We start from the raw sequence: 24,923 nt of genomic DNA, 5'->3' as shown, positions 1-24,923 counted from the left end.
GATTAGTGCAAATGTGCACATTGGGAAACAGGATTTTTAAGGTGGGAGCAACACACTGAGTGTGGAAACTACTAAAACAGGGAGGAAGCGGCTACACACACTCGCAAACATACTCATCACAAATCTATTAGGGTGACTTTAATGTCAGAGAGATAAGTGTATCGCACTTTCTTTGTTCTTCATTTTTTGCTTAACAGTATTACAATGTTTCCTCTTCTTATATCTGTACATTCCTCAATCTCAGTTATTACACAAATAAGCAACAAAGGGGGTCCAGTGCAAAATAAAAGTAGCCAAAGATAATAATAAATTAAAATGATGTGAGAATGGAACATGGTTGTCTAAAAAAATAAATAAACATTTATTGATTTAGATATAGATTGATTTAGACAAATGATTAAAAAAAAGATTTCTCACTGCATCAGTAGATCTATAACAGGCCTCTCTTACTAATCTCTAATCGTAAATATATCTTTTTGAATTCTTAATAAATGTTATTTGTTCCATTTGGTAGACATCCCACACCTTTTGGATCCATAAATTATATGCGGGAGGATCTGGATTCATACATTTAATTGTAATACATTTCAGAGCTACTGTACCTAGAAGGTATTTCTTAGATCTTCCCTCTAGGTTATCCGGTATTACTCCCAGTATTGCTACTCTACTAGGATCTTGTGGAATATTTTGCTGAAACACTTCCTTAAGAGCATCAAACACTTCATTCCAGAATATCTGTAACTTTTCTTCATTCGGAACACACAGCAGTATTCCAGCGCTGACGCATGCGACGGGCAGTACAGCAGAGAGAGTTACGCACTGGGAAGGAAGTGGAATGTTAACAACAGCAAAGCAAAGTCAAACACCAGAACCCGTGAGCCACACGAGTACCATGAAGCAACAGCCACATCGCAGGAGGGGGCGATGACAGGCAATCTCATAGAATGCACTGCAAGACTTGACATTCTGGGAAGTAAAAGCATCTTAAATGTAGGCAACGTAGCTAAAATTTCACATTAAGACTGTGTACAAAGACATAAGATAACCTAGTTCTACAATTCCCACATTTTACATTTGTCCATAGTCCACTTTGGATATTTGTGTTTAGTTTATTTACAAAAAAAAAAAGTTATTTATTTTTACATTTTCAATCATCTGTGTCTGTTTTTGCTACTGTGCCTTTAGGACTTATTCATGCAAATGACCTCTGTTAAGACTGGCTGGTCTGCATTGTGCATCATTCAAAAAGCACCTCAAGCTGAAATTCTCTTTATAACCTAAATGGGCGGGGCTTAACTCCTATAGGCTGAATATAAAATAATATATAAAATGCCACTCAAAAGCTTGGAAAATGTTACATTAATAAATTGGGTTATTTTATAAACACTATCAAGAACTTCGGAACTAGACACTAAAGGGTATTTATAGATATTTTTCTAAACTTGAAAAGTAGAGCACAGGAATGCATTGGTTTTTGTTGAAAACAGCAGCTTAATTAGTATTTATGGACCACATAGACTGGGGAATGAATGCCACTTTTTGAAACTTTTGATACTTCATTAACTTTTACATGTAAAAAAACAAAACAAAACAGAAGACAATCTGATTTCCATGATATGGGCCCTTTAAGTAACTGCATGAAGTGAAAATATCTGCCAATGCAGTAAGACAACTTTGCTTAAAAACTTTACTGAATAAAACTGTCCAGAAAGAATAATGAATATTAGATATCCTGCCTGTATCTAAGATGCTTTCAATTACCAAGCTATCATTTTTTGCAGTGTGAAAGTTGGAGGAAGGAGGAACGTTACAGAAGCACAGTGGAAACGCCGCAGGTGCGCTTCGCTAACACAGCTAAAAGCTGCGCGGACCACAGGGGGCTGTACCTGAATGAAGGAGACCATGTCTCCAGTGAAGAGTTTGTGGTTGTACTGGGAGCAAGGCCTGGCTTTCCGCATACGCACTGCCCTACCAGGCTGCATTCTGGGAAATACATACACCAGCACTCCACTGTGACACTATGGCATCAATACACACATGCAAGACATGCACACCATCTTCATCCACACAAATCACACACACTTGCAACATTTACCCACGGTGACATGCACACAGGTGTGCTCCTCTGCTCGAACCATCATAACGCATTCATACATTTTGGCTTGCTCATGAAATCCAACAGGAAAGGTTATGAGATGTTCTGATTTCTTGCCATCACTTCTGCTTTGCTTTACTGAGACTGGGAGTGAAACTCCATGTCTAACTCAGTGGCTTTGGCACTAGATCCTCTAAGCACACAATGAGCCCCAAAAGGCAACGCGAGCAGATGTTGGCTGGGCCGTGGCCAAGTTTGTCAACACACCCATGTGTGAACATCACACAGACAGAGAGAGAGAGAGACAGATGGAAACAGAGCTCTACCTGGAGGGGTCGCTGTCAATGGCCTCAGCTAGAAGAGAAAAATAGAGAATGAGAGGCTTTAGTTGAAGCTCCATGACATTACAATATTACCCCTATGGTTTTCATCATCTATAAATGTCAGTGGTGTAAATCTGATATCTGACGTGGGTTTGATTATGAACTGTAAGATATAATACAATGCATCATGAAATCTCACACTTCACAACAATGCAAAAAAATAAATAATATTAATAATAAACAGTACGCTTTTCTAAGCATATCTTAGAATTGCTGTACAGTATGTGAAAATTTGGTTAAGAATCATTCTACTTAGAGATTTTTTGATGACATTTTAAATGTTGCACTACTGTTGCATTTTGTTGGTGCGGCAAAAGTTTGTGAAGTATTGTGTATCATCAAAATGTCTTTTCAAATTGTGATATGATATCGTGTATCGTGATACCATATATTTGCTATATCGCCCAACCCTACCTGCAAGCTACATGAAGCAACCAACACCTTAGACAATAATGCTAACTGCAAGTTTTGTTAGACACCCATGTAGGCTAGCACTACATGAGGGGGGTGAGAGGGAGGGCTGACATCCAGAGAGAGCGAGACCAATAATTCTCTCTTATTATTCTTTTTTGGGATCTCCCAATTACAGGTCCACTGCTCAGATGGTCATGCCACTCATGCTGCCACAGAATTATTCTTCATTCTAATATTCAGTGCTCAAATATGATAGAGCAGAACTGCTCACACTGAAACAGAGACAATAAAAGCAATGTTTGACATTTATTTTGCCCAAAAGATAAGCCCATCTTTTTTAAAGCAATTATGATCGACTATACGTTCCAAAATCAGTGCAGTTTCAGTTGAACTGACACATTCAGATCAATTCATTATAAAGCATCCATGCACTTTTACACACCTAATAAATGTCTTAGCTATTCTTGTGAATTTGTACTCTTTTTGACTGTAAATGTCAGCTTTTTACACTATGTACCTTTTTGTATGGCCTCCTTCAACAAGTCATGTTTGGCCTGGAGTTTGGAGATGAGAGAGCTGCCATTCAGATACTCCTTCACTTTCTGAAAGAAATAAACAAAATAATAATATTAGCTTTATTTGGCATTGCAAACTGCAGAGCATAGACTCCCAAACCTTCTCTTCAACTGCCCCTTTGCACTGTGATAACTCTAGCATCAAATGTGGCACCAAACCAATACCAAAAGGAAATATCGGACAGGAAAAAACTATGGATCCGATCCAACCCAACAAATCCAGCCTGAAATAGCACACACTCAGATAGTGTCCCCACTGGGTGGTGTGATGTTGTTAGCTATGTATTTCTTCCTGTGGGGTTATAGAGTGTTTAAGTAGTTTGAAAATGACGGTAGTTTGAACGTTTCTATGCTCATCTTAAATGAAGTGCTTCAATTAAAAACAGATCATTTCAAAGTAGGTTTTAAAAAAAGAAATATCTGATCAACATCGGCTGATCCTTTGGGTTTCAATATTGTTATTGGTTTCGGAGAACAAAACCGGTATTAAGCCATCTTTAACCAGCATAAACACAGTGCTGCTTGAAAGCTTGTGAACCCTCAATCATTTAGTGAATTTCTATAAAAATGTGACCTGCAATATTCAGATCTTTATTTACCTCATAACAATAAATAAAGAGAACTCAATGAAACAAACAACACAAACAATTCTATACTTTTTTTATCCATTTATTGAAGTGTTGTTGTGCTGTTGTCCTTGTGCAAGACCCACCTCTGTTGAGGTTTAGTGCTGAAGTTCAAACGCAATGTTCGGTTGCGCCAAATATAATTGCTAAATATAACATCTCTCAATATCTCATAAAGACCCAATTTGCCTTATTCCTCAACATAACATTTTTTCAATGGTCTTCTGGCTCATTCATGTGGTCTTTAAGCATTTTTAAACAGGCAGAAATGTACTTCCAAGAGAGTAGTTTCTCCATTCTACCACTCTCTACATACTGTTCTTGTTCAGTGTTTGCCACATTGTGGACTCATAAACAACATTACTCATTGTAAGAGAGGCCGGACAGTAGATAAGTGATGTCCAAACCTGACAGAAATTATTCTGGAACCTCTTCCAGCCTAATGAGCAACGGCAAATAATTTTCTGAAGTCATCAGAAATCTCATTTGGCTAAGACATGGCATGTAGTAAGAAATATGTGACTTTGATGGTGAAGACTTTACTTTGTAAATAGGGTAGAGACACTGACACTTGATCGCCATCCAACTGAGTGAACGTCCTGACCCTAATTATCACCCATACCACGCTCATAATTCTAGTGGTCCACAAGTTTTTTTCCAAGGAAGACATTCAATGTTGAATCTCTTTGTTTAATATACAAATAAAACATGTAACTGTTTGTGTAACTTGTTATATTGGGTTCTCTATATCTACTGTTATAACTTAAGGAAACGTAAAGATCTAATCATATTTTAGGTCACGTATGTAGAAATCCACAAAATGATAAAGAGTTCACAAACTTCCAAGCAGCTCTGCACTGACATGAGCCAGTACTATATCCACCAATCAGAGTGCTTACAGTAAAGTAGAAGGTCTCCGTCTCTTGCTGATTGGCTCTGCGTTTGGCCAGGCTTTGTTTGGTGCCAGGTCCATCGCCTGTGCCCTCCAGTGACAGAGTGGCTGAGATATCAGGGGTGGGGTTACAGTCATCATCGCAGATATTGTCCAGTAGTGCAGTATGAGTCGCCTTGAGTGTTTTACTGACCTATGAGTAATAAAACGTATGGGAAAATAGCATGGGATAAGTATCATTGCTGCTACTTTGTAATCTACTTTCTTCTGCAAGAAACCACTGGTTTATAGGGTAAACAGAAAAATGTACACATTCACAAACAAAATTACACAGTATTAATCTGAATTGAGGTACAGAAGTAAAGCATTTACTGCTTCTGGACTGATATGAATCTTTCTTTGATCTACATTTGAATCTGCCTTTGCTTCGTTGAAGTATCATCTATATATGTGTTTTAACTAAATACTATATGGTACGTCTATCACAAATATATGGGATGTGATGTGAAAGAAGAGGTGTTAAGGCAGGTCTGCATGTACCTCCTCTGTTTCCAAGGTAACAGCAGCCAGCCTGGACTGTAGCTGCTGGAATCTTGTCTCCATCTCATATCTCACCTGACAGTCTGCACTCACCTCACACACCTGATACAAACACAACATACACAGCTGACCATACCTGACCAACAACGCAGAAGAAGGTACTTCATCAAAAATCACTCCCACAGTGGTACAAAAGAGAGAAGAAGATTATTTCACAAAGTTAGCCAGAGAAGCCAGAGAAGCCTGCCTAATAACAGATGAGCTTTGGGGAATTCCAATTAACCTGAATTTGGGATTAAGTCACCCAGATTACCTGAGAAGTAAATCTTGGGTTCTGAGTCAGTGGTGTGTGTGTTACCTGGTCGCCCTCGTGTGGCTGGTGTTGGAAGCGGAAGGGCAGACAGAAGGCTGAGTTGTGGGCCTGCAGAAGGGCGTCTCGGTCCTGACCTTGGTCCAGACCACTGATCGAGTCATCCAGCTGCTGCAGACAGTTCTTCAGGTTCTGCTGGGCCCGGTTCTTATTGGACAGGTAGCCACGCATCACCCGTGACACAGACAGGTGGTAGCCAAGGTCAGTGCACTACAAACAGCACCAGGGTGATAAGCTGGAGAACTGGACAAATGGCTGGTTTCCTTAACATAGATTATGTCTAGTCTTAGGGCTATATTTTCTTTCAATGGATAATATTGTGTAGCCCTGGACTAGGAAAAAAATCGGTAACACTTTATTTGAAGGCTACCTACATAAGGACTTCATGACGCATTCATAAGCACTGAATGTGTTTATGAAGCACTACTTGAACATTTATTAAGTGCTTATGTCACACTATACATAACTATTTATGTCAGCATTCTTAAGATGACATTGTACTGATATCAGGTTAAATATGCCTGGAAACCACCCCCTCTTCGCTCCATGGCCTAGATAAGATGATTGATACAATTATGTATAGGGTTTAAATATCTTTAGTGCTTTAAATATGTTCAACGTTTATTCTTATTATGTCAGTACAATGTCATTTATTTCATAAAACATCTTATGTCAGGTTGCGAGAACCGACATAAGCACTTAATAAATGTTCAAGTAGTGCTTCATAAACACATTATTCAGTGCTTATGAATGCATCATAAAGCCCTTATGTAGGTAGCCTTCAAATAAAGTGTTACCAAAAAATCTTGTCGTATTCATTTCCATTCAAAGCTGAGAGGATTTTTCTCTTGTGAGACCACTTTGGAGACACAAGATTTTGTCCCGACAGTAATGTTACACTCACGTTACAATCTGCACTGTGTAAACACATGCTTAAATCATCATACACTTATTTCATGCCCTATAGAGTTATTAAATAATCTCAAAAAGACTTTCTTATGTGGTTTCTGACACGGTATGCCATACTACTATCTATAAAAATGCAAAACACTACAGACAGATGTCAGCCTTGAAGATGGCTGCTACTCCTGTTCTTAGCTGTGCTAACAAACTGTCACATTTTTATAAATAGCAGTATGTCTTACAATGTTGTAAACCACATAAGCAAGTCTATGTGATATTATAAGAACTCAGCATGGTTTGGGGCAACTGTGAAACTAGACATGCAAACTGCACAAGGCTAATTTAAAGAAGCAAACGTTAGCTAGATTAGCTCTGCAGCTGCATTCGACTATTTTCGACTCCCACTTCACACGCTCTTTTACTGAAACATCTGCATTCGGTTTGTAACCTAACGTTATGTGCCTGAATGCAAAGTCTTGTGATATTAGGGAATCCTCAAAGATTAATGCTCGTCAAGTTACTGTAAACAGTCCTAGATATTTACCACACAAAACATGGAAGCATGCCTTATGACCACAGACTACTAGGGGAACCGAGCTATTATTGGTCAGAAAAGGGAACCAAAACCAACAGTGTCAAGCAAGGAGTAGACAGACGGAGTTCTGTGGTGAACCTGTTAAAAGCCCTCACATCAATCAGAGTGCATATGTCCTCCAGATAGTACTTATTCATGGCGGCATTGGCTGCTGAGAGGTTGAGCAGGTAGTCGTTGCGAGCTTTAGTACACTTCAGCTGAGTCTCTTGTACTTTCCCTTGCCTCTGCACAAGACACACAGAAGCACAGACACAGGAAACGGTGGGTTACTGATAAGTGCTCTTTCGCCTTCCTGTGCCATCTTCAGACAAAGCTGAAAACCACGTTACCATCTGAAGAAATACTGTCAGCTCTACCTTTTCCATCAGCCTCTCCATCTTCTTCACAGAGCTGCGCCTCTGGCCTGCTGATTGGCCGAGGCCGAGGTCAGCAGACTTGCCCGTCTGTCTCTCCTCCAGTCGTGTGGCTTCTTTAAGCTTGCCCTCAGCCGCAAGACACTCTGTGTGATACTGGTGATAAGTCTTTAGAGCCTGCAGTGAACATCAATAATAACATGTTTCTTAAATTAGATTTCTGACTGTGCAACACGAGTACTTTCACTTGGCAGCTAACAGAGGGAAGAAGTAGCTACTTTAGTTGTTATATTTGGTATATAAGACTGCATAATATAAAAGCATATATAGGCTCAGAAAACATCAAATGAAAATAATTAAATAAAGATATACAAATATACAGTACCGTGTAAACTTTATTTCCTCCTGTCTATCAAAAATAAAAGCTTTGGGTGCTGTTCATTTGAATGTGACAGTTTTGGTGGTCTAGCAGGGCTCCCACGGTTGTTAGGAGAATTTTCTCTGTATCCTTTATTCGCTTTTTGATCTCTAGATTTGGAAACTCCTGTTTTTCCATGTATTTTCCTTTGACTTTCCTCTTTCTCATGCAAGTAGATTATCTTCTATCTGATCTCCTCAGAAATATCCTCTTTGTATCATTTTAGATCTACACGAGAAAGAAATCCTAAAGGCAGCTAAGGTGAGTCTGGGTAGTTACTTGGGCAATTGTTAGCGTTTGTTTGTTGGGAACACTGTCAGTGACACCTTTGGGAGGACACAGCTGTATCTCACTGGTTCAAGGCTTCTTTACAATTTTCTCTTAAATATGTTTCCTGCGTTTTTTTTTTTCTGACAAGGAAAAAATAATGACTTGTACATAGTATTGAGTGGAATAAATGAAAGGGTGATATCTGGCATTTGAACAGTACTGTATTTGCTATATGTACACATGCATATGCACACACACACACACACACACACACACACACACACACACACACACACACACACACACGCACACACACACACACTGGATGCTCTGAGATGACTCACTGATGATACAGCAGTTTGGTGTCTCGTAAATCCTGCAGTAAACACTGATAATGATTCATGTCACTTAACTATGATGCTTCATGACTGCACAACACAGATGTTTCCAACAGGCAGCCCACACAGTAAAAGTCTTTAATTGTTATACTTTTTTATACGAAAAATGAAAAACAGTACTTGTTATTTTTAATTGCAGATGCAACCACTAAAAGAAAGGTTCTCTACAGAAGTACTTTTTGTCTTGTCTGCACTGGAGGACAGAGAATCAATGCTGCTCACAACTCTGTAACCCCCTGCCCACCCACACACACACAGAGCTAAGACACTTGTGACAGGCAAGCTGTTCTGTGCCCACTGGAGGGTGAAGACATGCACAGAGTAGCCAGCTGTCATGGAAGGGTCAGTAGGCCCTGTCCAGGAGCTGTGACCCAGACCTAGCCACAAAAGACCTCTGGGGCGAGGGAGGTCTGTATGCACACATGGGGATTCCGAAAAACATGAAAGAGACTTACATGCAGTACACATATTCCCTACACACACACACACACAAACACACACACACACACACACACACACACACACACACACACCAGCTACACTACACTTCAAAGGTTTAGTACTCAAAAGTTATAAAACCAATACATCAATATTTCTAATAAGCAAATCTTTGTAAATAAATATGCACATAAATTTTTACACTATTATGTCTAAACTTTTTTGGTATCAAATAATTTGTATGAAGCTGTCATTTTAGATGAATGCAGAATGATAAACAGAGCTGTAGATGTTCCCATAAGTGAACTGTATGACAGATGTACAACACTGAGAATAAAGTTCAGCCAATAGAAGCAGAGTAACCATTACTGCATGTGGCAAACAAGCTCACTTGTATTCCAGGGCAGTGCCAAAGTAGTCTTTGGAGTGAGATTTTCAGGTTTAAAGAGCAGGAAAACATCCTTCTGATAATGTATCTTGATGGAGGGAGGAACTTTTCAGAAACTGCAACTGCTTCAGTGTGGATTTTTACAGATGAGCTGTTTTGAAATGTTTTGTTTTTCGTTTGCTTGTGAAAGCAGAAGGAAGGCAGAAAGCTAACACTGCCACTAAGAAGCTGAATCATCATGAGACTGGATCACCGAGACCATGAAAATGACTTGGCATATGAGAATAACAGTATGAGAATAATAATGTTAACAGCTAATTTTAGCAAGGTAACTTTCTTCCTAGATACCCCAGTTTGGCTTCTTTTTGATACAATTTAGCCTGATGACTGAAGTCAATACTAATGCTGGCTTGGTTGTATTTATTAGCCTATAGATCAATGGCTAGGCCAGAATCCCCACTGGTAGCATGATGTACTGGCATTATAGAACACGATGGTTCAAACCACTTACGCTTTGTGCTACATGCACTGTCCCCAGAATGTCACTGGATCCTCTGAATTATGAGGTTGTTTAGGAGTTGAAATACAAATAATGCTACATAAGTTCTGCAAGCAAGCACTGCGATGATGTCACACAACCACCTACTATCAAAAATACAATTATATAACATCAGTCCCTCAAACTTTAGGCTACTACTGACAAGCTTGCTGATTTGTGTGGGTTATTTTGGTGAAGTTTCCAGTCTTCAAATGTCAGTTTAGCATGCAGCAGTAGCTTGCATGTAGCAACAATCACACTCAGACTCCTTACTGACCTTGTAATTCAGAGGATCTAGAGGCATTTTGGGGAAAAACAAAAACTGTGTAGGTCAAATTCAGGGTTGAAAAGTTTTAGTTTTCCACAGCTTTTCAAAAACCACCATTCGTTTTTCCCCACAGAGAAATCAGAGAGTGTTCTTGGGGGCAGTCGTGGGCTGGAGGTTAGGGATCTGGCCCTGTGACCGGAAGGTTGCCGGTTTGATCCCCAGGGCCGACAGTCCATGACTGAGGTGTCCTTGAGCAAGACACCTAACCCCCAACTGCTCCCCGGGTGCCGTGGATAGGGCTGCCCACCGCTCCGGGCAAGTGTGCTCACTGCCCCCTAGTGTGTGTGTTCACTAGTGTGTATGTGGTGTTTCAATTCACGGATGGGTTAAATGCGGAGGTGGAATTTCCCCAGTTGTGGGATCAAAAAAGTATCACTTAATCTTAATCTTAATCTTAGTATGGGCAAGAGACCGACTACAGAATCAAAACATGACTAGACGACAGGACAACAAACTCTATGCATGCGTGATATTGTTGTAAAAAAAAAAAAAAGTGAAACAATACATAAAATCCTGAATTCTGAAGGTTGATGGATATAATGCTGCGCTACAGAACGCTGCATAACACGACAAATGACATTAAACTCTAGTTTTAGGTCTGAATTCTGTTTTAAAATCCAGAAGTGCTCATATTTGAGATGTGGTGACCAAATCCTGAGACAGGATTAGAAATTGCTATAAAAAGATAATTATGGTGTAAAAGGTTTAATAAAATATTGTTGTGCTCAAAAAATGCACCTAAAAATGCAACAGGGTCTAGGTTATCATATCCAAATATACACTGTGTAGGTTATTACTTATTAAATTAACAATAATAATTACGACAAGTGACCCCAAAATTCCGACTGGTGGTGCAGTATTATTACAGACCTTGACCCGGTGCTAGTTTGAACCTGCGAGTTGGACTGCATCTTAGCTGCAGCAACACACTCACCGTCTGAAGCTCAGTGGTGACCTTTAGGAGCTCATCTTGCATCTGCAGCCCCACCTCCTTACTCTGCAACACACACACACACACACGGACTCAGAATCAGTCTCTGCATTTGTGAGTGAAAAACAGACAGCAAGTTGTGTGTATGCATGCACCTTCTTGGCCAGGCGGTGTGTGTCCTCAATGCAGTGGGACAGGCGCTGGGTGAGGGTGGTGCTACACATCTCACTGAGGGAGCTGTGGTCCCGACTCTCTTGTTTGGTCTGTGCCAGTAGCACTGACCAGCATTGGGCTACAGACTGGTCAGACTGCTCCTTCCTGAGAGGAGTAGGAAATGGGCATGGTTTAAATCGCATTCTGCATGACACCCGAGGGATCTTCTCACAAACCTTACCCTGTTTTGAAATTTAAATTTTCTTAATATTAATTTTCAATCATGTCAGAAAAAAATACTTGTTTACTGAGACTTTGGGTACATGTAGGAACACTTCATTGCCAGCTATTAATGCGTCTTCATTGGTATGAGCAGGTATTATCAAAACAATAATTTGAGTTTTCTTTCCCACATTATTGCTAAAAGCACATACTACAAATCCTTCGCCGTAAATGTGAAATAAAACACTGCGAAAGTTTGAGCACTAATGAGGCTGACATTATGGCATAATTGTATGGCATAATTCCTAAGGCAGTACCGTCTCTTCCAGTAGGAGCTGATGTTAATACAGGACACCAGAACTTAGCTTTGGTACCGATTTCTAAACAATTTTTTTTAATTCTAACAAAGTAGGTGTGGCCTGAACCAGAACTGAGCATGAGTCAATCAGCAGTCTAGATTTCAAAAGAAGCATGTTTATTGGCTCATTAAGGTTGATTAGACTTACAGCTTTGGTATTGAAATTTATTATTAACTGGGTATCCACAAATGTTTGAAAGGCAGCGCAGCTTCTCCAGAATACACCCTTTCGTAAGAACCTGATCACAGTGCTACATACATTTCCAAAAGTATCTAGTTTTCACTCCTTCTAATTGTATATGTAATATATCGCTGCTTTCGGAACAAAACCTTGTATCTCCATTTTTATTGTTTTTCAGTTGTTGATATTATTTGAAAATGCCGGTTGTCCATTATATTGTATGTAAATTTCATAACGAATGTAGCAGAATAAATGGCCCAAAATTATTCAGAAAAAATTCTGGTTCCCTTGACTTACATTAAAAGTAACGTATGTTTTTTCCTTCTCCTGTACAGTTATGATTTTGGAGACACGTGGTTTTGATCCAACAGCGGCGATATGTATAAATGTATAATCAGTGAATTTATCTACATTGACGTTCACTCATTGCTTACACAGGTGTTCAACTGCACACTTACAGCTTGTACAATCTCTACAGTAAAGCCCTGAACAGCAGAACTGGATGCTCTGGAGCAGCTGGAAATGAGCCTAAGATCATCACGAATTAAGCCCCCAAACATTGGACTGTGGAGAAGCAGAACTGCATTCTCAGAAGTAATGGAGCACCACTGAATACCTCTGAAATGAAATGTTCCAACATCTAGTGCAAAGCCTTCCCAGAACAGCAGAGGCTGTTACTGTAGCAAAATTGGACCCAACTTCTTACTATTACACTTGATTTTGGAAGAACTATTGGGTGTGCAGGTGCTTGGACACTTCTGAACATACAGGGCAGGCTTTTCCACATCCAGATTAAGGCTGACCACAGACTAAAAAGGTTTTTTAATATTGAACTTCCATTGGCTTTGCCCCTTAAATCATAGACTAGACATAAATCCATGTCTGGAAAACCAGTCTACACTGTACAATCACAATTCAGGGTATTGAGGTGTGCATACTGTGGGATAACGTAACTTCTGTGTAGGATATATAGATCACATACTTCTTGGTCTTGAGGGTGAACCGCTCACTGAGCTTTTCCAGAGAGCGAGCATATTCTGCCTCAATCTCGCCCCGCCTGCGCAGGTAGTCACTCAGATCCTGCAGCTGCTGGGTCTTCTGCTCCAGCTGCGCATCCAACACCTTTAGCTGCTCTGACAGCTGACTGCGCACCTCTGAGAGCAACAGAGAGAGAGAGAGAGAGAGACTCAGGCATAGAAAGCACATGAACTGACCACTTTTTCTCTCCACACTTCTCTCTCTTTCTCCCCGACTACACATAGCCTGAGGCAGCCATCTGATTGGATGAGAGGAGACAGCGTCACTAATGCAGGCTATAAATACATCCGCACAGTGCAGATCACACGCCAAAGTGAGCCTAACACCACTCAGCCTGGACGTGCAGGCAGGACAAACACAGAGAAATCACAATATAAACCCAGCTATGCCTGATCAAGACAGAGACTGTATGACCTGCTCTTTACCTTTGATCTGTGTTTCATACTCGGCCAAACTCCCCTTTTCCTTCCTCAGTTTCCCGTGTGACGTCATGGTCTTGCAGGGGCAGCAGGGTGGTCCTGTAGAGTCTCTTCACGGCTCAGGCCTTTGCCTGCTCTTTGTAAGATAAGATAATATACACTTACTTCCACTCACTGACCTCTTTATGAGTTCCATCTACCCTACAGGTCTACCATACAGGTGCACTGTGTATCTGCTGATGCACAATTTGTCAGCCATCTCTTACGTCATTCATCACTGGTCTGCTTCTGACCACAGGGCCGCTGTTGATCAGATAACACTTGGGTGGTGGACCATCTTCAACACCGCAGCGACATTGACATGGCAGTGTCATGGCAGTGCATGCCGTGCCAGTACGGGTGGGGCATTTAGTGCCACTACTAAGTTAAAGTTCTTCAGTTAAGAGCAGCTCTGTGGCCAGAAAGTGATCAGGCTACTCAAGACAGGTGTTTCCAATAAAGCAGTGAGTGTGAGACAAATTACGATCAATTATATTGATCCGTTAAAAGGGAACTGTTCTAGAGTAGCAGTGTGTGTGGTATAGTGTTCAGGCACCAGCGATAAGTATCAGCAGTTTCAGAAAATGTAAAAATGAAAGAATTAAGTAGATTTTCATGAATATGCAGTACTGTGCCAAAGTTTGAGTCCACCCTTCTCCATTTCCAGTCAAAATGGCCATTAACTGCAAGTTATTATTTTTCAGTCTTAAAAAATTATTTAATAGAAAACTACACTGAAATTACACAACTAAACATGATACAGATTTTTAGTCTGTTTTTAAGAGACTCGCTTTCAGTTCTTCTAAGAAATCAGCAGGGATATTTTTCCACACCTCCAATACTGAACTAGTAAGAAGTTAGTCGCATTTTCTGCTTCTCATGATCAAATGAATCCCTAACACACTCAGTGACGGTGAGGTCTGGGCTCTTTCAGATCTGAAGCTAGAGTGGAGCTTGATTTTCTCCTCTCTCTTGGAGATGAAAGTTTTAAGTACAGTTCACCTGATGGGGACAGTTCTGGTGGTCTACGAGGTCTTGCACACTGTCCCCTTCTTTATGCACGTGGACTATTTAGATCAGAAATATCTCCTAAAAAACGAATAACTGGAAATGAAATAAATGATGGGTACCCAATGACGTTTGCACAGTAATGTTCATATAAAAATGGAATAACTTTGGTTGTTAAATGTATTTCAATGATCACAGCAGCCTCTCCTTCCAAACTGGACATACCTTTTTCTTCTAAGCAGCTGCAGCTCCCCCGCACAGTGAGGAGGGTATCCACAGTGTCGCAGTCAGATGGCTGCTCTCTCTCTAAGCAGAGCTGTAGTCACTCCTGTTCAAGCACACACTAGACGATCACTGAAACTCTGCCCCTTGATCTTCTGTACCCTCAGCCGAAACAGAACAGAGAAGTGCGTGTCTATGTTTGAATCAAGCTGAGCTACAGTTAGTCGTTCCCTCAGCGCTCGTACTCTGCCTGTGGGGTGAAATCTCCCTCCTGTGTGCTTTTTATGGTTTCAGCCTTAGAACAGAAAGGCGGGAGGCTTGCTAGCTTTCTTCAACTGGTTCCTGAGTCAGCGGATGAATGTGATTGTCCTCGCCTGAGAGACAGAGAGAAAGAAGGAATAAAACGGTTTGAAGATGGACCAGCAGGCTGAAAACAGTTAACGAAATCCAGTACACCTGCCCGCATCCGCTTTACCTCACACTGACTCACCAAGACATCCTGCTAAGACAGCAGTCAAATGCATGGGTTTCTGTACTGATGTGGTTACACATAATCAGCTATGCAAAGCATTTACTCCCCCTTTTACTGTGCTAGTATCTCAGGTGCTTTGAGAGTTTTTCCCACACCCACAAGGTAAAGAAGCTAAAAGCTGCATAAACAATAACAGCATGTGACATTTTTTCTTTTCAAAACACAAAGTGTATCCTGTCTGGCAACCACCCACTAATGGCTAGCTTTGTTTAATGTAGCAGAGGTCGTTCTGATGCTGAAAGGTGAGCTTCCTCTCAGCGTTGGTGCTGCATTTACTGTACCTTTTATTTGTTTATACTGCAATCGGAGCCTATAGATAAAATCTTGAAACAGGTAACTGAGATTTTCTGAAATTCCTTTTATAGACCAGAGATTCAGTGGAGCGTTCATGTGTTTTTTAAACATTTTTAAAATTTGAAATGGCATTTCCTCATCCTTTTTAAACTGTTTATCCACCTTTTTCAGCTTTATTAACTCAGTCAAATGCAAAAGTGTGGGTTCCCCAGTCAAAATGTTTCGCTGACTTTGTGAAAATAAGTTAACTCATCCTCTGTAGAGATATAGTATCCTATGTGTTTATAGGCTGAATTTGACATATTGCAAATTGAAGATAGTATGTTTTCTGTAGAGGATGTGCAAACTTATTTTCATAAAAAAATAGAAAAAAAAAAAAAAAAAAAACTAAGTAATTTGACCAGAGGTGTTTAAACCTCTGCATATGATAGCATTTGCAGTTTATTCGCTTACTCACTAATAACGCAGCTACAAACAGTGCAGTTCTGTTTAAATGTTCTCTCAGTACAGCCTCACATTCTGCCCCACCTCCGCAGGATCAACTGTAAACTAACCCAGAGGAACTCTGTCAAACTAAGTAGTAAGTGCAGCCTTTAATACCCAGCCACACACCTCAAGTCTATTTTTTCCGCTTTCTGTGAGTGCCATGACAGTAGAAGCATGTACTAAACACCGCCACAACAGTTTTCAGAAATGTTTCACTTTGCAAACCAAGCCACACTGCCTCCAGTACTGTTAACAGTAGTGCAGCTGAAAACCTAACATGTAAAGAGAACCGAAATGTGGAATCAGAATATGTAACATGACTTGATTCCAGCAGAACAGAAACACTTTCACACAAACCCTAGACATATCACTGGGCTAGGCAGAAAACATAAGGTTAATGGGTCAAACTAAAACGTTGACCAAAAATACAGTAGAACTTGATATAATATCAATTTTAAAACAATTGTTTTACAGAATGTACTAGCATAGGAACACAGAAAGCCAAACTGCGATGTGGCTGACACTGGATAATAAAACTTTAGTAATTAAAAGGGGTGAAAATACAGTGCAATGAAAAAGTATTCGCCCCTCACCCAGTCTATTTTTATTCTATTTTTGCTCATTTGTCACATTTAAATCTTTCAGAGCTTCTAACTAATTTTAGTATAAGACAAAGGTGGCGTAAACACAAAACACAGCTTTTAAATGATCATTCCATTTACTGAAAATAAAGATTTATTCAAAACCCATATTGAACTCATGTGAAAAAGTATTGCCTCCCTAAACCTAATAGCTGATTGTGCCACCATGCAATCAAATGTTTCCGATAACTTGCGATGAGTATTTTACAGATGGATATTAGAAATTCTGGCCCACTCTTGTTTGCAGAATTGTTTTAATTTGGCTACTACCATCACACTATCACCACTATGTTTGACTGCTGGCATGATGCTCTCTTGGTGGAATGTGGTGTTAGCATCATGCCAGGTGTAATAGGAACCATGCCTTCCAAAAAGTTCCACATTTGACTCATCAGTCCACAGAAAATTATCCCTAAAGTTTTAGGGGGAAATGTGAGATGAGCCTTTATGTTCTTTTTGGTCAGCAGAGGTGAAATTCTGGTAGGCTGGTCACTCCTGGCAAGGTTCACCACTGCTCCAAGTTTTCTCCATCTGTGGTGAATGGTTCTCACTGGTTCATTAGAGTCCCAGCACCTCAACCAAGGCTTTGTAACCCTTTCCAGACTGGTAGACTTGTGATAGCGCTTCTATCTAAGGGTTTGACCATGAATATACCAGGAAATTACTGAAATTTCAGAACATAATAAAAATAAAAACATTTCATTCTTTTTGAATTTTAGAAGGCCATAAGATACTGGCTGCTCAGCTGTGGCATCTGCATGTAGAACTGTTACTGTAATCTCTCAACATAAGCACAAACATGCCACCATGAGCCTGAAAAATCTGAGTAATTCAGGGACAAAATATTAGGTGTCTCAAAATCAAGATGCAAGAATGTGCTGGTGGGTTAAGCAATAGCAAATCATTTGGATGACCAGTGGATGACCAACCGTTGAACAGGATGTCAACATAGATGTGTTAAATATAACAGAAGAATCCACCAGAATTACCAGAATGATCACAGTTTAACACACATAAAATCCTGCGTACTATTAGCTAAACAGTTCTGTCACTAGGTATTATGGACAGAGAAGAAGATTAACCTGAGTCAGAGTGACAGAATGAGAAAAATGTGGTGAAAAACAGAAACTGTTCATCATTCAAAGCGTACCACCTCACCTGAGAAACACTGTGCTATGAGCAAGTATGTGCGCCAGACTCGTTTGATGTCTGATGATCTGACTACCACTGAATACCTTACTGCTCAAATCCAACAAAATGCCTCAAAACACTGACTCAAAACATTTTGAGAGAGCCAAAAAATGGAATGACTGACAATGACTCTTCCTGATTATCATTAAACATATATTCACATACTGAAGAAAGACCGTTATTATCAGTGATATGTAGCATTTGGTGCTGTGTAGGTGTTGCAGCCTTCAGATATGCGACCAAGTACTAACCATATCAATTTTAGCTAAGATAAAGGGATGTGATGCCGATACGGTTCACCAAAGACAGATGTGCTTAGATCAAAGCGGACATTCTGTAGCTTTACTTCATAAAACTCAACTGAAATTGAATGTGCTGGAATGCTGAGACAAAATACTCTGCTATACTATCACAGTCCGGTATCTTATGAACAGCACTGCACATTCTCTAGGCAATGGAAAATTTCTGTATTGACTATATTTACATTAACCATTAACCCCTTGAAACCTAAACCTAGGTAATCAATAAGTGTCAAGATATATTTAGTACCTAATATGACACCAGTATGTACGTTATGTAGTTTTGTGATTTTAAGTGTGAACCCAGCAATACATACATATACATACATTATATATATATATATATATATATATATATATATATATATATATATATATATATATATATACACATATATATACATATACATACATATATATACATATACACACACACACACACACACACACACACACACACACGTGGTATACATACATAAGTAGCTGTTACAAGTAGAACACCTGTTTTTAGAGTTTACTTTTACTACTGTGCAAGGTGCAAGTCTGACTGTAGAGCTGAAGGAGGAGAGAAGCGGTTGCTGGAGATTCTGCGGCTTGCGTCAGTGCATTGCAGTGTGTTATTCCTGTGAGAGGGTGGGGGACCTGACTCATGTCTCTCTCAAACACACACACACACACACACACCACACGCTAGAGAGCTTGGAAACAGCTTTAAGCCTAAACTGCTGATGTGGCCTCAGACTGTTTCATATGGCATGATGTGATAATAGTGGCATAGAGGGGGCTTTCACTGGGTCTGAGGAAAGAGCAGAACAGCCCCTGCACAAAGAGAGCCTGTGTGCACTGAGAGAGAGAGACACAGAGACCAAAAGAGAGGTTCAGTCTGAGAGACCAAGAGGGAGAGGTACAGTCTGAGAGACTCAGAGAGAGAGCGGTTCAGTCTGAGTGAGACAAACAAAGAGAGAAAGATTGAAACACTTAAAGAGAGAGAAAAAGAGATGATGAAGAGCAAAAGATAGATAGACAGATAGGTGGACAGACAGACAGGCAGGCAGACAGACAGACAGGTTTACTCAGCAAGACAAACAAAGAGATGGAGAAATATACAGAGCGAGAAAGACAGAGCAAACCATCCTGCGAGAGAGGGTCAGACAGACAGAGACAGACAAAGGGTCAAACAGAGAGAGCGAGAGAGAGAGAACGAGAGAGCGAGAGAGAGAGAGAACGAGAGAGCGAGAGAGAGAGAACGAGAGAGCGAGAGAGAACGAGAGAGCGAGAGAGAGAGAGAGAGAGAGCGAGAGAGAGAGAGAGAGAGAAAGAGAGAGAGAGAGAAAGAGAGAGAGAGAGGTATCTCTGAGTGAGTTACGGTGGATGTTACTGCAGTGATGTTCATATGTGTGTGTGTGTGTGTGTGTGTGTGTGTGTGTGTGTGTGTGTGTGTAGGATAAAAACCCCTCTCTCTAACAGTAATCACGGCTGCCAAGACTCTGTAGCACTGAGTCAGCACATAGACCCCCTTCAAAACATGAAGGGCAAAGTTAAGAGGTCAAACCTTTCAGCTAACCAATCAGAAGCAAGAAGCACAGTTCATTATAAGGATGCAGTTATTGATTTGTGGACAATGGAGCAGCTCAGCATGCAGTCACTAACACCAGCTAAACACAGTAGTGTGCACTGAAGAGTGAAGCACAGCTGGTTATGGTTTTCACCCTGTCCCCAAACACCAAACCAAGATTATCTAATCAGAGCACACACACTATTGCTGGACTAAAAAGTAGCCAGCAAGACTGCCAGTGTATAAAAATAAAACGTCCATTCACCCATTTACATAACCCTTTAGCATTCACACCATCGCTAATCTGAGCATTATGGGCTGCAAATGTATCCTATGATATTTATTCTAAGCAGCGATATATTAATCATGCAGTGGAATACGAGTGTGTGCATGTGTGTGTGTGTGTGTGTGTGAGTTTTGGACCAGGCCCAGATCTGACTAAACAGCCGTACTTGTTTAAACTTGATCTGGCTGCTGTATTGAGTTAAGGAGCTGTGGGGAATTAGAGATCCATGGGATCAATCCTGTTTTACGCTCCCAGTGGGGCGAAGATGAGACCGGGCACTGGGCCTTATCTCTCTGAGCAGGAGACCAGCTCATCTACACACACACACACATACACACAAATACAAAAACACATACACACAGACACAAACATATACATACAGACACTGCCTAAAATCTCAGCCACTCTCCTTCTGACAGTAAAAAACAGCAGCAACCCAAAGACAAGCAAGATTCATACAGGCAACAAACAACTGTACAAACAACATAGGTGTGACTCAATTTTCCAAATGTAAAAGCAGAATTATAAACGGTTGTAGTCTCTATAATATGGGTGCAAAGATACAGAAGATTTATGACACATACTGTTGTTTTTACTTACATTTTCTATACAGAATTAGAAAACAAACACTACCTTCGACATTTATTTTTCTATTTCTTTTTTGCCAATTCCTAAAACTAAGTCTTTTACAGACAGCAGTGTTTGTTGAAGGGATAACTGGCACACACTGTTTTCATAAAAAAAAATAGCTCAAAAAGACTATAAACAAAAGTACAATGTCTATAGAAAAGTAAACACAACATGTAGACTATAACGCTACATCTCAGTGATGATTTGAGCTTTACAAGTACATTTACAATCTGATTTTTTGTGTTTCTATGTAAAGTGTGGCTCTTATCTTCTGAGTGAAATGAGTGTGTGAGGGGATATGCTACCGTGGCCTAATCGCTCCCAGCTAACCGTGGAATTCACAGCCGAATAGAGGTGGACTCTGCAACCGAATATGCAAATCAGTACATACTAACAACCCTGTGCAGCAAGTTATTTGTTTCTGCCTTTCAGAATCAGAATCATTTTGAATCACTGCTAATCGAGGCTAAAGTTGGCTTTAGAATATTTGAGGCATTTTTATGGGTATTTAATCCTCTGTTACTGTTTGACTTTGTTTTCTATCACAATTTGCACTTCATTACTGTTGTCAACTAAGAAGCTCTGCTTGGTTCATCAACTAAACCATTGTTTTCCAGTTCTGAGAGCTATAAAATTCTTGGTTATCACTTTTAAGAGTACCATGAATTGTGTTAAACGGCACGTTCTCTGGCCAATTTGGATAGTATATAAATGACTATATTTGTGTTGTAAACACTGTGATCCCTGGTTCCTATCAGCACCAGTGTAAAGAAACCTGAATCACTAGATTTCTCTACAACGCAGAAAAAACGGTGGAATCAGTTCTTCCTTAATACGTATCACTGTATCCAATCAGTGCCTATTTAATGCACAGCATTACAATGATGCCATCACACAATAACTGCACAATCTTAAACCAGTACAAAACATTCCTGAGCATTTTTATTACTGATGTGACAATAACACAATGCTTAAGCATTAACTACAATAATGCTGAGCATAAACGCCCACGCTACCATCTATCATTAACAAAATAAAAACAAACACAATAAAAACATTCTGCTGCAGCAAACAGCGCAACACATTTTCCTGTTAAATACAGCTGTAGTACTTTAGTACATAAACTGCAGTAACGTATCAACAATCATAAGCCAGGAGGATTATTAGTGGTATTCAAGAAGCTGACCACAGTCTGTTTATCTTCTCATAGCATCACTGAGACACGAGCATTCACACACTTGAGAGAGCCAACATATCACACCTCCTCACCCCATCACAATAACACACATGCACATTCATATGAAAGGCCATAACATCCACTTACACCACAAAAGCATATGGTAATCGTAGAGCGAAGAAACCGATGAGAAGCCTCATTCTTCACATCAGTGACTATGAAACCGTAACAAACAACTGTTCTATCACAATTATTTCAACGTAAAGCAGACAAGTAACTGACTCTGTTAGATGTGTTTTCCTTTTTTATAATGTAGACGTGAGAGATATGCGAATGTTAAAGTCTATATGATAGTGATAGCCCCATGGACCTTCCGCTTGCATGCATTTTAACAACAAGAGTTAATCACAATGTCATTATAAACATAAAATCCCCACCCTCCCTAGTCCTCTCTCACACATATAAGAAGAGGCATTAGGAATAAAAGGACCGATAGAAAAGAAAGGACAGGAGGAAAGGAAAACAGGGTTTTACAATGGTCCAAAACCAGACTCCACATCGAATGAAAGCATTTCTGTGCTCTCGCATTAAAACAGCGCCAATGCTCCATTGTAACATTTCGTCGCTGTCCAAAAGAAAACGTGTATCCCCATTTTGTCGATTTTTCTACATCATTTGACCAAAGCAGTTCTCCTTTACATCTCAGGAAATTTTAATGATGACTGGACCAGTAGAAATGTCCCAGAATCGCATAAAACAATTACAAATCAATCAAATCTCTTTACGTTAACATACATTAAAATTTTAAGCGTTTTTTGCCCTCTTCTGTAACGTTACCATTTTGGAGATACTTGTTTGTCTTTGGACAGCGACGATTTAAAATGTGGACTGATGTGCAACTTTCAGTAAAAAAAGAGATATTTTTAGCTGCAACCATCACAACCTGTATCACTCTCACATGAGAAGGTGGGAAGTGAGTTGCAGTTTCTAAAAAAAATCACAATTATGGGGTCAGGGTTGGAATGTATACTAAGAACTGTGGATGGTCAATCAAAGACACCAGTCCAGAGGTTCAGCAGCACTGGGCAGAATAAAAATGAATGAGCCAAAAAGGTATACATTTTACCCAACTTAGTTCTCAAATGATGAAGCCAATGTAGTATATCGAGAGCTCTTGGAACAATGGGCTATTCCTCTCGTATTTCCGTTGTTACTGAGCAACTGATCTCCTCATCCCAGGCCTCCCTGCAACGGCTAGTGTTTGAGAATGATTGCTGAAACAAACCGTGAGACCAGCCGTCTAGAAAAAACAGATTGTGTCCCACAGATTACAGCATATCACGTATACCATCAAGAACATTAACCTGAACAATTTAAATCAATCTTACAATCTCATACAGAATAAGTAATGATTTCTATATTTACATTACAGTATAATAAACAAGCCCTGCACAATATATTGTTTGTTAATTGTTATTGAAACATTGGACTTTGCAATACTTGCAAGAAGCTGTAATATACTTAGGCAGTCGTGGGGTGGAGGGAGGTTAGGGAGCTGGCCTTGTGACCGGAAGGTTGCCAGTTCGATCCCCAGCACCGACTGAGGTGTCCTTGAGCAAGACACCTAACCCCCAATTGCTTCCCAGGCGCCGTGGATTGGGCTGCCCACTGCTCCGGGCAAGTGTGCTCACTGCCCACTAGTGTGTGTGTATTCACTAGTGCTTATGTGGTGTTTCACTTCATGGTTAAATGCAGAGGTGAAATTTCCCCAGTTATGGGATTAAAAAAGTATCACTTAACTCAACTTATTCAAAATGAAACATCTGTCCAATCACAGACACTTCAGATTAGTTTCTGCGGTTGTCTGGACAAGTCAGGGTATTCATGTAATTCAACCATTGAGAATTACATGAGTCAAAAGAGCCTTGCCTTTTGGTTTTTGATTACATCACCATGCCCCAGAGGGCAGGAAAAATAATATCAACCAATAATATCATGTTTCACCTCCTCCTCCTCCTGCCACCCCCACCTAGCATCGAGCAAAACTGCCCAGCTTGTGTTGGAACAGGAGTATGACTTAAATAATAGTGCCAACAGAAACGTGATAAACAATTAATGCCGCTATTTTTTTATGCCAATAACTCCCTTTTTATATTCTGACACTTTAAACCATTTGTAGTTCCACCCTGAAGCCCACCTGCTCATGCGCTCTTGTAGTAGAAATTGTGCTGAAACAGCTTTTAAATGGCAAGTTTCTTTGTTCCTCCATATTTCCATCTCCTGCCATGCTGTGAATTTGTTTATCTCTGAATTACATAGAGTCTGAAGTATCATTTAATACGGTATTTTACAAACACACACAGCAGACTACAATGAACAGTGCTTGCAGAAGAGTTAGGGATAATCCAACCAGCAGCAAACCAACAAAAGCAATAGCAAAATGGGAACGTTCCCTTCAAAACAAGACGTAATGGTGCGGTAAACATCTAGCCACGGTCACTTTCAATGGACGTCAGTGATGAAAACTGGAAACTGCGTTCACTCGGAAATCCCAGGATTTTCACATTCACCTTACTTAAACCCTGCATTCACACAATGAAAAGAGTAACGGATTACTGCAATTTTTGGTATGTTGGTATTGTCCAGATAATCACATTATTAATGTATATCATATACAACATAAATTTAAGCTCACATCAGCCACCCTTACCACAATGAAAATCTGCAGAACTTGTAG

The 24,923-nt window shown here is 40.1% G+C and overlaps 1 protein-coding gene across 3 annotated transcripts in view; it reads right to left on the bottom strand.

Moving 5' to 3' along the window:
- The window catches only part of arhgap4b (Rho GTPase activating protein 4b), a 45,296-nt gene that overhangs the window by 17,806 nt on the left and 2,567 nt on the right, over positions 1-24,923 (bottom strand). For 2 of the 3 annotated variants that reach the window (XM_037541150.1, XM_017712765.2), the window contains exons 2-14: positions 15,099-15,469; positions 13,833-13,962; positions 13,352-13,523; positions 11,611-11,773; positions 11,459-11,521; positions 7,750-7,923; positions 7,489-7,617; positions 5,884-6,105; positions 5,526-5,627; positions 4,993-5,178; positions 3,410-3,494; positions 2,422-2,449; positions 1,887-1,983 (exon numbers count right to left, since the gene is read on the bottom strand). In XM_037541150.1, coding sequence (XP_037397047.1) covers positions 1,887-1,983; positions 2,422-2,449; positions 3,410-3,494; positions 4,993-5,178; positions 5,526-5,627; positions 5,884-6,105; positions 7,489-7,617; positions 7,750-7,923; positions 11,459-11,521; positions 11,611-11,773; positions 13,352-13,523; positions 13,833-13,899 — 1,488 coding nt within the window. In that variant the 5' untranslated portion in view covers positions 13,900-13,962; positions 15,099-15,469. The remainder of the gene's footprint in view (positions 1-1,886; positions 1,984-2,421; positions 2,450-3,409; positions 3,495-4,992; positions 5,179-5,525; positions 5,628-5,883; positions 6,106-7,488; positions 7,618-7,749; positions 7,924-11,458; positions 11,522-11,610; positions 11,774-13,351; positions 13,524-13,832; positions 13,963-15,098; positions 15,470-24,923) is intronic. The other variant, XM_017712768.2, reaches the window with a different exon arrangement.

This window comes from Pygocentrus nattereri, chromosome 9, assembly GCF_015220715.1.
Source record: "Pygocentrus nattereri isolate fPygNat1 chromosome 9, fPygNat1.pri, whole genome shotgun sequence".
NCBI lineage: Eukaryota > Metazoa > Chordata > Actinopteri > Characiformes > Serrasalmidae > Pygocentrus > Pygocentrus nattereri.
This window is presented reverse-complemented; position numbering and strand designations above follow the sequence as displayed.